Below are 15,186 nucleotides of genomic sequence, written 5' to 3' on the forward strand. Positions count from 1 at the left end.
ACTAACCTGTGGGGGTGCGTGGGTCTTATTAGGATCTTCATTTTATATATGAGAAAACAGAGTTCCAGAGAGGTTGTAACTAATAAATCTCTGAGGCTTTTTTTGAACTCAGGTCTTCCTGACTTTAGGCGCACTGTATACCCTATCCACTGCACCACCTAGCTGCCTCAAAAGAAAACAATTATTCTCTTATAATAGCATTTCTATAGTTCATTAAGGTTTGTGAAATGTTTTACATATGCTATCTCATTGGAGCCTAACAAAAGCCCTTTAAGGTGGGTGGTTTATGATTCTTATTTTATAGATGAAGAAACTGTGGCTGAGAGAGTTCAGGTGACTTGTCCAGGTCACACAACTAGCAAGTGTGTCATTTGCCTTACTTTTACATTCAAAAATTCATAAATCTATAGCACCTTGAATTATGTTGTGAGCAGCAGTTCCATGGGGCACTGATCAAGAAAAAGGTTATCCTCTGTGGAAGGTACTGAATTAATATGTTAAAGGTATTAGTTGACAGCATTGGCTCACTCTTTTCAATATTATTTTTATATTCAAACTGTGATCTACTTCAAATGAGAAATTGTATATAACACTGATATTTACCTCACTAGTAATGACAAAGGATTAGCAAATGGCACATAATTGAAGTGAATTTCAAGGAATGTTCCCAATGATTTTTTTTTAAATACTTTTTCAGGCCTGATCTCTTTGATTGGGATAGTGTGGTTCGCCAGCAGTCAGCTGTACAACGACTAGACCATGCATTTAACATAGCCAAAAATTACTTGGGTATAGAGAAACTACTTGATCCTGAAGGTTGGTATAAATTGCATTCTATTTTTATGCTTCATTAACCTCCTTACATCTGAATCTGTCTGTGGACTTAATAGATACAGACTTTTTTTTTTTTTGCATTTTCCTTCCTTCTGTGTGATTATTTTTTTTTCCTCTTCGATATACATGTTATAAATACCCTGTTTAAATTAGTTCTTGGTATGTTAGCTTTGGTTATATATTTTTAAAACTTTCAGAATTCTAGGATTGTATAGTTTTGAACTTATTGCATTAGAGTATGTTCTAAGTAAAGTGAGCATAAATAATTCGCATTATATTTGAATCTAAGAAATTTGATAGACTTACCTATAATTAATTAGCTCTCTTCTTTCCAAATTTGCTCATATACTCCTGTGAAAGCCATTATAGCCCACATGTTAAAGCAGAAATCTGTTGTGGGCACTGACAATAATATATTTTGCAACTCGGGAGAGGTTCCAAATGGTAACTTTTATTTCTTTTTATTACTAAGTGACTCCTAAGTAACCTTTATTCTGCACACTAATATAAAAATAATATATTTTAGGCATGTGGCTCATAAGTATAGTTATGTGATAACTCTTGTAGGTCTTCCAAATTTCCAAGTGTTCCTGACAATTTATTAAAAATTGGTGACTTACTTCTCACATTCTAGGAGCCTGAAATAAGTAACTGTGCATTTAGGGGAACCAGCTCCAATAGAGCAGTTAGTCACTAAGCAACTATGTGTGCTATGAGCTCTAAGGCACTACACGAGGGACAGTTATTGTTTTTTATTTTTTTCCTTCAAGTCTTCGTCTTTATCTAACAGAGAAAACATGACCATATTATAGTGACTTTTCAAAAGCATATTGTAAATTCATGTGAAATTTTGATGAGAGAACAGTGTGACTCCTTGTTAAATCGTATAGTTAACCTTAACCTTTCTGATGACTGACAGCTTTGGAACATAAACATAGTTAATAATAAAAAGATTTGTCAGAATCTATGTATATACATATATCCATTTATACTACACAATTGTGTATATGAATCTATATAATATATGCTCTTTGTGTACATGTCTATGCATTTATATGTACATATTTGGGTACATATGTGTATACAGGTTTGTATGTGTGTGCATATTTGTGATTGTATTAATTCAAAAAAAATTAATTTGATGCTTCTAAATACAAGTTCACTGGTAGTTAACTTTAACTTTCTGTCAACATTGTTAAATAGTTGATATTCATTGGATGTGCTAGTGAGTGTTCATTCATATCTAATTTTGATCACTTCAGTGTGGGAATCACTTGTCTTTTCTGTCTATGGGCCATTAACAAATCAGAACAGTAACTGGAATATCTATTTAATTATCTAAAAGGGATTTGCCAAAGTGTCGAGGTATCTATATGTACAAACCCCAGATTACATAATCAGTGGCTTTATGTGACTTTAGTAACGACTGAGCTCTTCCCTTCACTTGTGTGAGGGAAATATCTAATTACACTTTTCAGAAGTAGACTTAAAAAATTATCAGTTTAAAATGCTAAAGAGCCAATAACAATATGACATAAATAATACACAAAAGAGATCTCTTTGATACTGAAACATAACAGACAGGAAAAATCATTCTGCATTTACTATTTGAAGAATAGTTGGGCCGAACATTGTTTGATAATATAGATCATTCTGTGAGAATCTATTTTCAGGCATTTTTTTCAGTCATTTTTTAGTTATTTCAGGCTCTTCATAACCCCATTTGGGTTTGGTTTTTTTTTTTGGCAAAGGTACTGGAGTGGTTTATTATTTCCTTCTCCAGCTCATTTTATGGATGAGAAAATGGAGGCAAACAGATTTAAGTGACTTGCCCAGGGTCACACAGCTTTTAATTTGACCTCAGAAAAATGAGCCTTTCTAGCTCTAGGCCTTTACTCTATCCACTATACCACCTACCTACCCTTTACACATTTACTTAGATAGATAGTTAGATAGATAGAGACAGACAGAAGGATAGGTAGATGCATAAAGACACACTTACATTTGTAAATTCATATTCATATACACTTTTTCTTAAAAGGTATATGTGATTATTGTTGTAATTAATTAAGTCATAAAGTTTACTATGAATATAATAGAACATTTTATTCATTGGCTCAGTTTACAAGAGAATAAACTTTCATAGAGCAATTCCATAAGTTCAGTGAAGTACAATATTTTGTTTTTTTCAAATGCTGCATAGTAATTACCTTTGAGAAGTGTACATTTTTACTGAGGCAAATATTTGTTCTCTATCTTATGTACAAAGATATCGGTTATTCTCCAAAGTGATTTCAATTTTATATCTAATATGCCCCTTAGGAAGTTATTAAAACATTTTGTTTTCTACTTGCAAAGAATGTTGTTTTAAGAGATTGAAGCTATATCTGCATTAACCAGTGACTCCAAATAAAAGGTTTTAATTAGCAGCTCATGCTTTTTTGACTGGATTGGATTATGACTAACTCCCCCTCTTCCCTTAGCCTATGTTTTTCATCTGTGTGGGGAATTCCTAGTATGACAACTCTTTCCACTAATGGTAAAGATGAGTTTCTCCTAATTCATAATTTGTTGAAATGAAATTTTAAAAAATTCTATAGTATGTGAAATATTTCATTCTAGATTTTACTGGTGATTAACATTTTGGCCTGTGGTTTTAAAGAACAAAATAAAAATAAATCTCTGAGAATTATGCATTAAGTAAGTAATTCAAGAAGGTATATTTAGAAATGGTGTAAATGTCAATGGATGAAAAAGTATTTCTGAATTAATGAGAACTGATTTATCTTATATATTAGTGGTTATTTATATAGAAAAAATATCTCCTTGTGATATTTTTAATCTATTAATTAGGCATTCATTTATATAGTCTCTCTATATGTATATGCAAATATATACATATGTGAATATGTATCTGTATACATATATGCATAAATATGTCCATAGGTGTGTGTCTTTATATATTGTACATATGTATGCATATGTATGTGTATATATGTATATGTGTATATATATATATATATATATATATATATATATATATATATATATATATGTAATCTCAACACTCTGAGTTTCATACAAATTAAAAAAATATATATTTGGTTAGTTAGCTTGCTTACCACAGAAAAAAGCAATGTATTGGCTACTGCTTCATCAGTCACTTTTCTCTTAGAAAAATACTGTTTTGCCTCCCCAACTCCTCCTCTACCCCCCCCACACATTTAAAGAAACATTATTTGTAAGGAACTGAGAAATTGGATAGTAGAAATGATTGCATTTTATCCAGATAACTTTAATACATTGCCAATGAAAAACAGTTTCATGTGGTATGTGCAGTAAATAGTATAATTTAGTTACTTGCTGAGTTAATTAACTTTAGAATGAAAATGAATGACAAACAACTTAGACTTGACCAATAAACAAAGAAAATGAAATCTTGGGGAAAAAAAATATTTGTACCCTTAGAACATTACGAAACTAATTAGTTTAGTTTTAATCCACTTTCATTTTAGCTTGATAAGATTAGTTCTACAGATTCCATTTTCTCCTTGGCTAACTCCCTGTGCCATTATTCAGAAGTCTTAAAAGTCTCTTTATTCATCAGTTATCTCAGCAGTATCTCCACTGTTCATTCCTGATTGAGAATGTCTGTATACACACAAACACAAACACATATCCCTACACACATATCGTAGTATCTTCCAACTTAGCTACTATATATATTTCTGTACATTATGGAGAAGCATTTAGATAAAATTGTAATGATACAGCAATAAAGTGTTATATAATAGATGTGGATATCTATGGACAGCCCTAGATGTTTGTCGCTATCTGATTTTAAGACTGATATCAAGTATTATGAGTATAAGAGGACTTTTCCCAATGATGATGATGGTGATACATGGATAATATGTCATGAATTTTAGTCATAACTCCCCCTGTGGGAGAAGAAACAAGAGTTTTCTCTCCCATTCTCTTGCTGGAAGTCTAATGGAGGGAAAACCTTCACTGTGTCCCTGAAAAGAGGTCATCTCTTTAATAACAATGAGCTCTTGCTTCTTCTTTCTCCTTATTGGTGACAGAATATATAACTCCTCTTAACTAAGTCATCCATCATCTTTGACATCGCTCCCAGCATTGGGAGCAGTCAGGAGACTGACACTACATATTAACTCAATGCCTTATTGAGGGTCCAGATCTTCTGTCCCATGACGAAGGTTTAAGAGTATGTACTCAACTCCAGGGAAAGTGACCTGGTCTAAAGATCAAGGATGTTTCCTGATTGTTCCTATTATACAAATAGATTAATCAAAATTGATCAACTGATAGATCAATACCAATAGTCAAACAATCTGGCTTCAAAAACTTTCCATGGCAAGATGCTAAGGAATATGTTCCAGGTTGGTTTTCTGACATTGATTTTTTTTGAAGGACAGCTAGAAATTAAAGTTGGCAGTCTTTGGAAGTCTCTGAATTATAATATGTACTTAATAGAATTGCTTTTGTACCCAGGAATCTATGAGGATGTTATTGAGAGTGGTTATATGTAGATCAGGACTTCTGTTAGAGTTCAATACACTCCCCTTGTAGGAGGCGAGGTTTTTGTGACTTTGCTAGAGTCTCTAGGCAAAAAAGCACATAGATAGGTACTTAATTGAGTCTCAGCCTAGGCAAGGTTGTGGTTTAACTCATAAAATTTTATTTTGTTTTTCTCTCCTTTGGCATCAAGTACCAGATGTAGTCTCAGTGTGTGGTTGCTTGTTGGGAGTAGGGGATGAGAGTTTGACCCTGAAAGTGGTGGTGAGGGTGGCTTTTGGACATAAGAGAAGGAGACTGTTAGAGCCAGAGTTGGTCAATTTCTAGGTGTCAATTTCTGTGTACTCTGGTTGGCTTTCAGTGGTCATGGAATTCTTCTAACATTATTTCACAATCAGATTTCTACCCAGTTATCTGTGCTACAAACTGTTTAATTTTTAATACTAATAAAATCTAAGTATTAACTATGCTCCTTTAGTTTTTCCACATTGCTTGCTAAATTTATGTATATATACATATATATTTTATTATGCTCTAAAGTATATAAGAAACTTTGACCTAATATAATACTTATAATATGAATAAAGGTAAATATTCCACTCTTCTTCATGTCAACATTAAATTTACAATTAACATTGACAAAATATAGCCCCAAAACTATATTAGAGAGGAAGATCTTTAATACTTTAGTATTCCAGGTTGTTGAAGACCATGAAGTTGGGTTAGTTTGGCAAAATCAATATCCATCATTTTTGATGCTATCTTTCCTATGTCCATTGGCACCCATCACTGCTTTGTTCCTAACTTTACTCCAAAACCACCAGTTAATAAGAATATTTGAATTCAGAAAGTAACACAACATGGATAATTGAAAACCGTTTATATGCATTCTGGATTTTATTGTGTTTTGTGTGTGTGTATAACATTCTGGGTTTTACAATAGTCAAATCTGAACTAATGTTTCCCCTTTCATTTGCCCCAGATTCCAATATATAAATCTAAAGAATAAGGAAATACTTTTCTTATTATTGTATGAAGAGAAGCAATGTTCATGTTAATTCCATTAAGTAAAAAATAACTTTTACTTTCTTAAATATCTATTGGAATAAAGAAGAAGTTTGGAATGGTGTTTTGGTTGGATTTGGATGAATGAAGGTCAATAATTAAGAATCTTCATCCTGAGGTAGATACAGGGTAGGGTGGGACAATCTGATTAAAGAAGCAATGGCAAAAAAGAGTATGTAAAGTTCGTAAATCTTTGAGGAGACAATCTTAACTTGACTGAAAGTTTCACTAGATTAGTAAAGTGAGGAGTACACTTTGTGGAAAGTCCTAAAAAGTAGAAAAGAAGTTTGATAATAGGGAACCATAGATGGCTTTAAATAGGAACTATTTAATAAACATATGTTGATTTGGATTGTTAATTGAATTCATTTGGAAACAAGCTAATAATTAATGGGAAAAGCTTCCACTGCACAGGATGGATTAGACTAGGTAGGGGTTAGAACCAAGGAGATCAGGTAGGTCTCTGAAGCATTAAAAGAGTAAACTGTAAAAAGAGTCAAAGGTAAAGATGGCAAGAAATGTGCTAAGTTAAAAGTAGTTCTTAAGGGAAAAAAAATATTCACTTCACAGAGAGAGAGATGGAAAAAATCTCTAGACTAAATTTTCTATTGTGGGTAGGGACTTTGTGCTGTTAGCACCAGTTTGTAGAGTAGGAGTTGTCGGGGAAGACAGCCTGTATTAATTGGAATTACTTGTGCCAGTTTAGTAAGACTTTTTCTTATCACTTTTCTAGCTCCACAACTGGTTTTATAACTCTTCATCCTTCATCTCTTATCACTCCCTGTCTTCTCATCACCTTATCCCTCTACTTAAGAAGTTTCAGTAACAACTCATTGTCTTTAGGGTAAAGACAAAGGACTCTGCCTTTAACGTTCTTCAGCATTTGGCTCGAACTCTTTCCACACTTCACCTTTTCTTCTAACCAAGCTGGTGTACTTTTGATTCATCTTAAATGCCATTACAGTTCACCATTTATGGCTCACAGACCTTTACACTCAGTCTGTCCTTCATGTGGAGAATTCTCGCCTCTCTTACCTCCATCTCTTGGAGCCAAGAGCTACTTTCAAGATGGAGCTAAAGACCTTTATTAATCTTTTCAAACTTCTAGCCCAGTGAAATCATTTCTGTTCACTTGGTCTGTATTTTGCATGTAATTTGTTTTTTCAATGTGTTGTTTCTGCCCAATAGGATATATCCTTCTTGAAGTCAGGAACTGTTTTGTTTTGTATTCGTGTCTCCAGTACCAAGCATAAATATCATGGATAATTAATAAGTGCTTCAGAACTGAATTTTCCTCCATCTTTATTTCCCACTTCTGATGAGAAAAGTTTGCACAGATGTGAATTATACAGTTTTTAAAAATGATAAACAAAATTTTAAAACTTTATAGTCCACAGTATGCTGATTGTCAGTTAACATTTATTAAAGGTGTATTATCTTCCAGGTGTTGTACTAAGTGCTGAGGATGTAAATAAAGGGGAGGTAGAGGAAAGCAGCCAGGTAGCACAGTGGATAACATGTTAGCCCTGGAGTTGGGAAAACCTGAGTTCAAATATGGCCTCAGATACTTCCTAACTCTGTGACCTAGGGCAAGTCATTTAACCCCATTTGCCTCAGTTTCCTCATCTGTAAAATAAGCCAGAGAAGGAAACTCCAGTATCTCTTCCAAGAAAACCTCCAAAGGGGTCATTATTGAAAACCAATTAAACAACAACAAAAAGTTCTTGCTTTCAGGAGCAAGTATAAAGGAGAATGATTTGCTTTTACTACAAAACAAATTTTGCATGCTGTAAATGGACTAATAAGTGAAATTACTATATATAACACATATGTAAATACGTCAAATGATAATTTATCAAATGCTATCTTGGCAGCTTAGTATAGTGAAAAGAGTGTTGGATTTAGAGACAGAGGAGCTAAGTTCAATCTTGACTCTGACACTTTCTGTAAGGGAATATCCTACACAGAAATTCCTATCACTGATTCCGAATACATTCTCATAGAGTCACCTGGGGCACTGAGGGCCTAAGAGATTTGTATATGTCAAAGGCAGAACTTAAACCCAGTTCTCCTCAGTCCTGAGGCTGGCCCATCCTACATTATATGTAAGTTATTCTCTTGATTCTAACACTTACTGCCAAATTAAGTCTTCCAGAATTGGGGAGAATGTAGGAACATATCTCTCATTAGTATTGAAATTAAACTAGAAATTACATCTAACAAAATTTAGAATTGTGGCTTCGTGACCTATTCAGATGCTACTTCAAAGTTTTATTTTAATATCTTAAAAAAAGTTGACGAGAAATAGCCCTTGTCATTCTAATAATGACAAGTGTAATCTTTTTGAAATGCCCCAGTACAATTCTGCTATTTGCTGTATATCTGAATGCCCCAGCAGAGTTCAGCCATATCATCCATTCTTAAAAGCAAAACCTAGTTTGAAGCTTTTAGTGAAAACTTTCTTTACACTAGTCTTGGTACTGTACCATTGTATGTACTGTTATAAGAAGCATAAGAAGAAGAGAGGGGGCAGCTAGGTGGTGCAGTGGATAGAGCACCAGTACAGGAGTCAGGAGGACCTGATTTCAAATCTCACTTCAGACACTTGACACTCACTAGCTGTGTGATCTTGGGCAAGTCACTTAACCCCAACTGCCTCATCCTGGGTCATCTCCAGTCATCCTCATGAATATCTGGTCACTGAATTCAGATGGCTCCAGAGGAGAAGTGAGGCTGGTGACCTGCACAGCCCTCCCTCACTCAAAACAGAGTCAAGTGCAAGTCATGTCATCATTTCTCTGATGGTATGGTCTTCTGGGGCAATGAAGGGCAAATACACACATTCTAGAAGAAGAGAAAAATCCTATAGAAAAAATCCAGAATTTTCTGATGATAGCTAACTATTTTAAACATATCAACAGAAGACAACTAATATTTTCAAGTCAGTATCTCTTTTAAAAGAAATACAGAACTTTGGTCATTAAAATCAAATTATGTTATTTAATAGGGTTAAAGTATAATACTAATTGAAAACATCTCTTTAATTTTGAAGTTCACTGGATTGCAATTCAGATGAACAAATTACAGTTGGCATAGCTATATTAGAAAGGGATGAGGTACATTAGTGGATTCAAGATTGCCATTTCGCTTGTTTAATGTACATTCAACACAACCTACTTTTATCAAAGGAATTTAGGAACCATGGTGTAGAAGTGCTTAAATATTCATGGTTTATGAACTTGCCTTGGAGCAGAGCCTTGGATGGAGGCTTAAGAATGAAGGAAAATAATGAAGTTTAAGACAGTAGTCTGAAAAAATCTTATTCAAGTTTTCCTATCTAGAATGTCACTGGGTCTTGGCCATGCTCAAGCACACTCAAGCTCATGAAATGAAATTTGGTAATTCATATACTGTGATAACTTCTTCTCTTACCTGGTTATAGATTAACCAGACCATCCTATATTGAAGTATCTCATCTTTCCTTCCCAAGACTATTAAAATAGTTATCTAACTGAACTGGTCTCCTTAAATGTTCTGTCATCTATTGCAAATAAGTGAAACCAGTTAAAAGTGTTTAGTTTTATCTTTGTAAATCCATCATTGGAAGTAGAGGGACCAGCTCTAGTTCTCCATATGTGTATCTGGCCACAGGACTCAGATGATTCTGGAGGAGAAAGGGAGGTTCATGACTTTGTACAGCCCTCCACGTAAATCCAATTCACTTGCATGTCATGGCATCACCTCCATGATGTCAGAGTCCACTTTGAGAAAGAATGACAATCTACAACAACCAGAAATAGAAAAGGAAATCCCTCAAAGAGCAGCTTCCCTGTTAGTATGTATGAGGAACATGCATCTTGTAAAGTATTCATTTACATGAATAAATACCACATGGTGAGGATGAAAATACTTCCATTTTCAGGTAGAAAAAGAAAGAGTATTTCTTATTACTATCTATCCAAAGGACGGAGTTCAGCAATTGGAAGCATAATTCTCTTTGTGGTTGCTGGTTTTTTTTGATGAGTTTTTTTTGTTATTGTTCAGTTTCAATCATGTTCCAACTCTTCATGACCACATTTGGGCTTTACTTGGCAAAGATACTACACTAGGTTGCCATCTCCTTCTCCAGCTGTAATGGTAATTTAAATGGGAAGATCTTTCCCATTCATTAATAGGCCCATGTGATTTGCTTAAATCACATGGAAGATTAAATCACATGTGGTGAGAGGAGCTTGCTAAATGAGTGGAATAGGAAGGGTGAAGCAGAAGTGAGAAAAAGAGAGTGAGAGCAGCTGGGGTGGAGAGAGAGGACACAGGCAAGCAGACAACTAGGCTTCTGAGTGTTTGTTTGTGGGAAGGCCCCAACAGGGAAACAAGTGAAATAAAAAAATACTAGACAGAAAAATTACATCTACAATACACATTAAATGGATATGTCCCTAAGGGGGAAACTTTAACAAAGTGAGGATACTTTAAGAGCAATTATATTGAACTTTGATTCCGTTGCTGATATCTTCATTACAATGGGTAACATTACTAATTTCACTGATGAGAATGTTATCTTTCCAAGTCTGTCACACTTTTATCTCATTCTACAATCCTGTGATTCTTTAATTTGTCCATACCTTCTCATCCTGGATGATTCTCATTCTTATTCTTCTGTAAATACTGAATACTCTATCCATCCAATATGCTACAAATGTTTGGAGTTAAGAACCAAAAGTCCTCCATTCTCATAGTACCTTGTTTATGCCTTACTTGATATTATTAATCTAAGGATCATTGAACAAACTTATTTATCTGATTGTATCCATTAAGAAGCATAAACGGTCATAACATATGCATGGAAAACACCTTGTTGAAGGGAACTTTTAAGGATGCATTTTGTTCTATCAAATCTTATGATTTTTTTTTATGACTGAGTAATCCTAACTTTGAAGTATAACTTTGCATACTCTATACTTTTCAGTCAATTGTTTCACTGTGAAGATTGGTTCTACTAGAGAAAATTATTTGTAAAAACTTGCTATTCTTTCCATATATTTTCATCAAGCATACAGTTAATATATACAGGGGAAATGTAATTTAAAAAGAAGAATGCTTATATCTACTACACTTACAAGATATTATCAGCACCTTAATTAAGGCAGATGCTACTGACTGGAGTTGGAACATTTTCTTTTCAGATTGATGGGAGTAACGAATATTTGATCACTAATCGTAAGCGATGGCACGGAAGTAGGGAATGAACATCTGCTGTATTTAAGTTGAGTCTTGGGGAAAATATATTTGAGAATGTTGTAAATGTTCCTCAATCAAGTAATCTTTCCATGAAAAATTGTGTGGGCTGTTCAACAGCTGATGTACAAAATGTGAAAAGATAATTCAGTGAGTTCAAATCACTGAAAAATAAAGCCATAATCTGTGTATTTTTGTAAAGCTGTTCATAATTTTTTAACAGCGCTATAGTAGAGCAGGGAAACATGTAGTGTGTTAGATTAAAAAAAAATAATTTAAAGCTAGGAAGACCTGAGTGCAAGTCCTACTTCTGATAGATACTGACTCTGGGTAGGCCGCTTAAGCTTTCAAGGTACCCAGTCGACTCTTTAAGACTACAAAGTTACAGAGAAATTGTTGATCTACATCAGTGGGAGGCATTCCCAAACCAAAAGCTATATTTATAGATAAAATTACAAGTCTAAATGGGAAAAAATAGTGGTTCAAAAAAGGCCAGAGGAATATTCTTTAAGTAACTGAGATGTCATTAAAATAAATAGAGGCAGAAGAAAGAAGTTTAAGAGGGAAAAAAGAAGATTACTTTCACTAAGGGCACTCACTAAATGTTGATGTCAATCAGGATAGAAATCATATCAAAGAGAACTGAAGAGGCAAGAACAGAAAGGCTGTTCTTTTTGGGCCAGGCCTGAATCAGACCAATCCAGAGTACCCAACCAATGCTGGGAAAAGAACACTCATCAAATATGGTAAAAGCACCTTCACCTATAGCAAGAGATTAAAAGTATATCATTACAAAAGGCACATTACACCCTTTTGCTTAGGGAGGCAATTCTCTGTCAAAATGATGTGTGTCAAATCCGTGGAAATTCTGCTAAATATCAGGAACACCTATGTTCCACAAGCTGGATTTATTTTACTCTGCATCCCTTAGATAGACGAAATCTCTGGGATGGCCTCCTTAAAAAGGAAAACAAAACCACAAATAAACAGAAAAATAAGCCTACATAAAATAAATGCTGTTACTACCACAACCCACCATTTGGGGGCAAAGTTGTCAAAATCTCCCTGGGGCCCTCACACTACTTAAAAGGCCTTGAACTAACCTTTATCTTGGGAAGAAGTCGATCATAAGCATCAGTGACATGAAAGTCTCTTAAAATATATACCTCATTCAATGAAGGTAATACCAAGGCCAGTTGCCAGTAGATCTACCAATGTACAGCACTACTGGTGCACAGGAGCAAAAATTAGGACCATCAGGGACACAATAGCAATGATTATACTAGAGCAGTGTGTGTCCCCATTCTCTTTAATGAGTATGGGCTCATTAATGCAAAGGTAATTTGTCATATGCTTTTTCGATGCAACCTTTCCTGGAATCTAAGTGGATGTCATGGCTTGTTTCTTACCATCACACATTTTGTCCCCTGACTTACTAGCCAAAGCCTTCCTAAACCTTCCTGGGAGCCCCATCAGAGGGATGATACCAATTCCTTGCCACTTTAGAGGACTTTATTGTGGAGTTACACCCTTTCTTCTAAAACAGGACAGAAGGAAGATTCCCTCTTACTTTGATACAGGGACCTAAAAAAATAGAGGGGTGATAAAATATTTCATTTGAATGCACTCTATGGGAGAGAAATCTAAAGAAAATTAAATAAGTACAATTATTAAGAGAAAACTAAGGAGTGAAATCAGTTATCTTATATTAATAAGATAGGAAGGAAGGAAGGAAGGAAGGAAGGAAGGAAGGAAGGAAGGAAGGAAGGAAGGAAGGAAGGAAGGAAGGAAGGAAGGAAATTAGACTGAGGGGTAGAAAAAAGATTAAAGAGTAATCATTAAGGATAGAAAGTATCTAAGAAGCTAAAGACTGGATAGGATCTTAAATGAATCAGCAGAACAAAAGAAGGAAAAGATCAATTAATATTGCATTGACTAAATCTGTCATCCTCTGATGAGGGAATTGATATGTTTTGCGATAAGACTAACAGAGAGGAAAATGAAATGAACAGACAGAGGTAAGGCAAGATAAAGAGTCAGTCCAAAAGCATGCATTAAGTGCTCACTAGGTGCCAAGCACTGTGCTAAGTATTGGAGATACAAGAAAGAAAAAAACAAAACAAGACAATGCCACAACCCACAAAAAGGCGCCATGGTACCTGCCATCATGGAGCTCAGATTCCTGTTGTAGAGAAAATATGTAAATAGAATGATAGATTTCAATCAGTCTAGAGATGTGTCGAAAGGAAAGTACTTTCTTAATTTATTGTCATCCATTAGGAGTGAGGTGTGGGGAAGGGAGGGAGATGGTGCTGGAGAATGAAACCTAAATCTATAGAAAGGAGGGAGTGAAGTATAGTGGAATTTCAAACTATGTTTCACCATTTGCATGAAATCCAAAATGGTTATATATCTCAGGACTACATCTGACTCTGCGAGAAGGGACTCTACTGGGGCTTCTAATACTTAAGGGAATTGGAAGGGGAAAGGAGAGTGGTCCAAGAATTAGAGATAAAATGATCTGACTTTGGAAGTAGTAAGAAATCATGGTAAAATAGAGGGAGAGAACTTGGCTTCATAAAGTGGAATCCAGAATGATTTTCAGCACTCAAACCTGCTTTCAGAACAAACTGATATTTCTAAGACAGAGGCAATTTAGGGAAAAAATCTCAGGAATAAATAACCCAATTAATTAAATGATGAAATAAATAAAAATGAATGAATGACTATCAAAGGAAAAGGAAGAATTCAATGAAACCTTCAGATAAGATAAAAATGTCTGTGAGTGTGTGTGTGTTTGGGAAGCTCAGAATTGGCTTTCCAGAAACTCTTTTTATGATAGACATAGGGGGTGTAAAGAATGAACCAAACAAGAATGGGTATAGCCCAAGACTGGGAGATTAGAATTCCTAATGGAAAATAAAGTTAGATGGTAGGTTGGGGGTCAGATTCTGTTTCCAAATTGAATGGCTATTTCTTGGTGGAAGAGAAAGAGCAAAAACAAATAAATAAAATCAATTGAATAATACTAAAAAAATAAATGCTGCTCCTATCTGCCATTCCCAGCAGTCTTTTCCCAGTCAATATGAATACATTTTTAAAGTAAAGTTATATCTAACATTCAGATCTGAAAATTTTAGTGTGTATACATATATCTCTATATGTATTATATATGTACATATAGATTGTATATATGTGTGTGTTCATATACATATGTGAATATGTGTATTGTATATATATGAATGTATGTATGTGTGTATGTGTATGTATATATATACATATACATACATATATATGTATATGTACTCATCTGCTTTGTAATGAAAATCCCCCCAAGAAATTATATTTTGAGTAGAATGAGTACCACGTTAGTGGTTCTAGACACTTGGGAAATGAACAAGCAGTAAATCAATTTGCCATCTTTTAAAGAATACCTGACTTTCTCATTTATTTTAACCTATTAATACTTTTCTGATTACTGCCTACTATCAGTACATCATGTTCAGCATT

At 34.4% G+C, this 15,186-nt stretch overlaps 1 protein-coding gene across 9 annotated transcripts in view; it reads left to right on the plus strand.

Annotated features, from left to right (window-relative positions):
- The window catches only part of DMD (dystrophin), a 2,329,373-nt gene that overhangs the window by 551,883 nt on the left and 1,762,304 nt on the right, over nucleotides 1-15,186 (plus strand). For all 9 annotated transcript variants that reach the window (XR_011968542.1, XM_072616876.1, XM_072616880.1 and 6 more), the window contains exon 7: nucleotides 698-816. Coding sequence is in view for 8 of the 9 variants with exons in the window: in XM_072616876.1 (XP_072472977.1) it covers nucleotides 698-816 (119 nt within the window). In the remaining variant the exon portion in view is untranslated. The remainder of the gene's footprint in view (nucleotides 1-697; nucleotides 817-15,186) is intronic.

This window comes from Notamacropus eugenii, chromosome 5 (assembly GCF_028372415.1).
Source record: "Notamacropus eugenii isolate mMacEug1 chromosome 5, mMacEug1.pri_v2, whole genome shotgun sequence".
NCBI lineage: Eukaryota > Metazoa > Chordata > Mammalia > Diprotodontia > Macropodidae > Notamacropus > Notamacropus eugenii.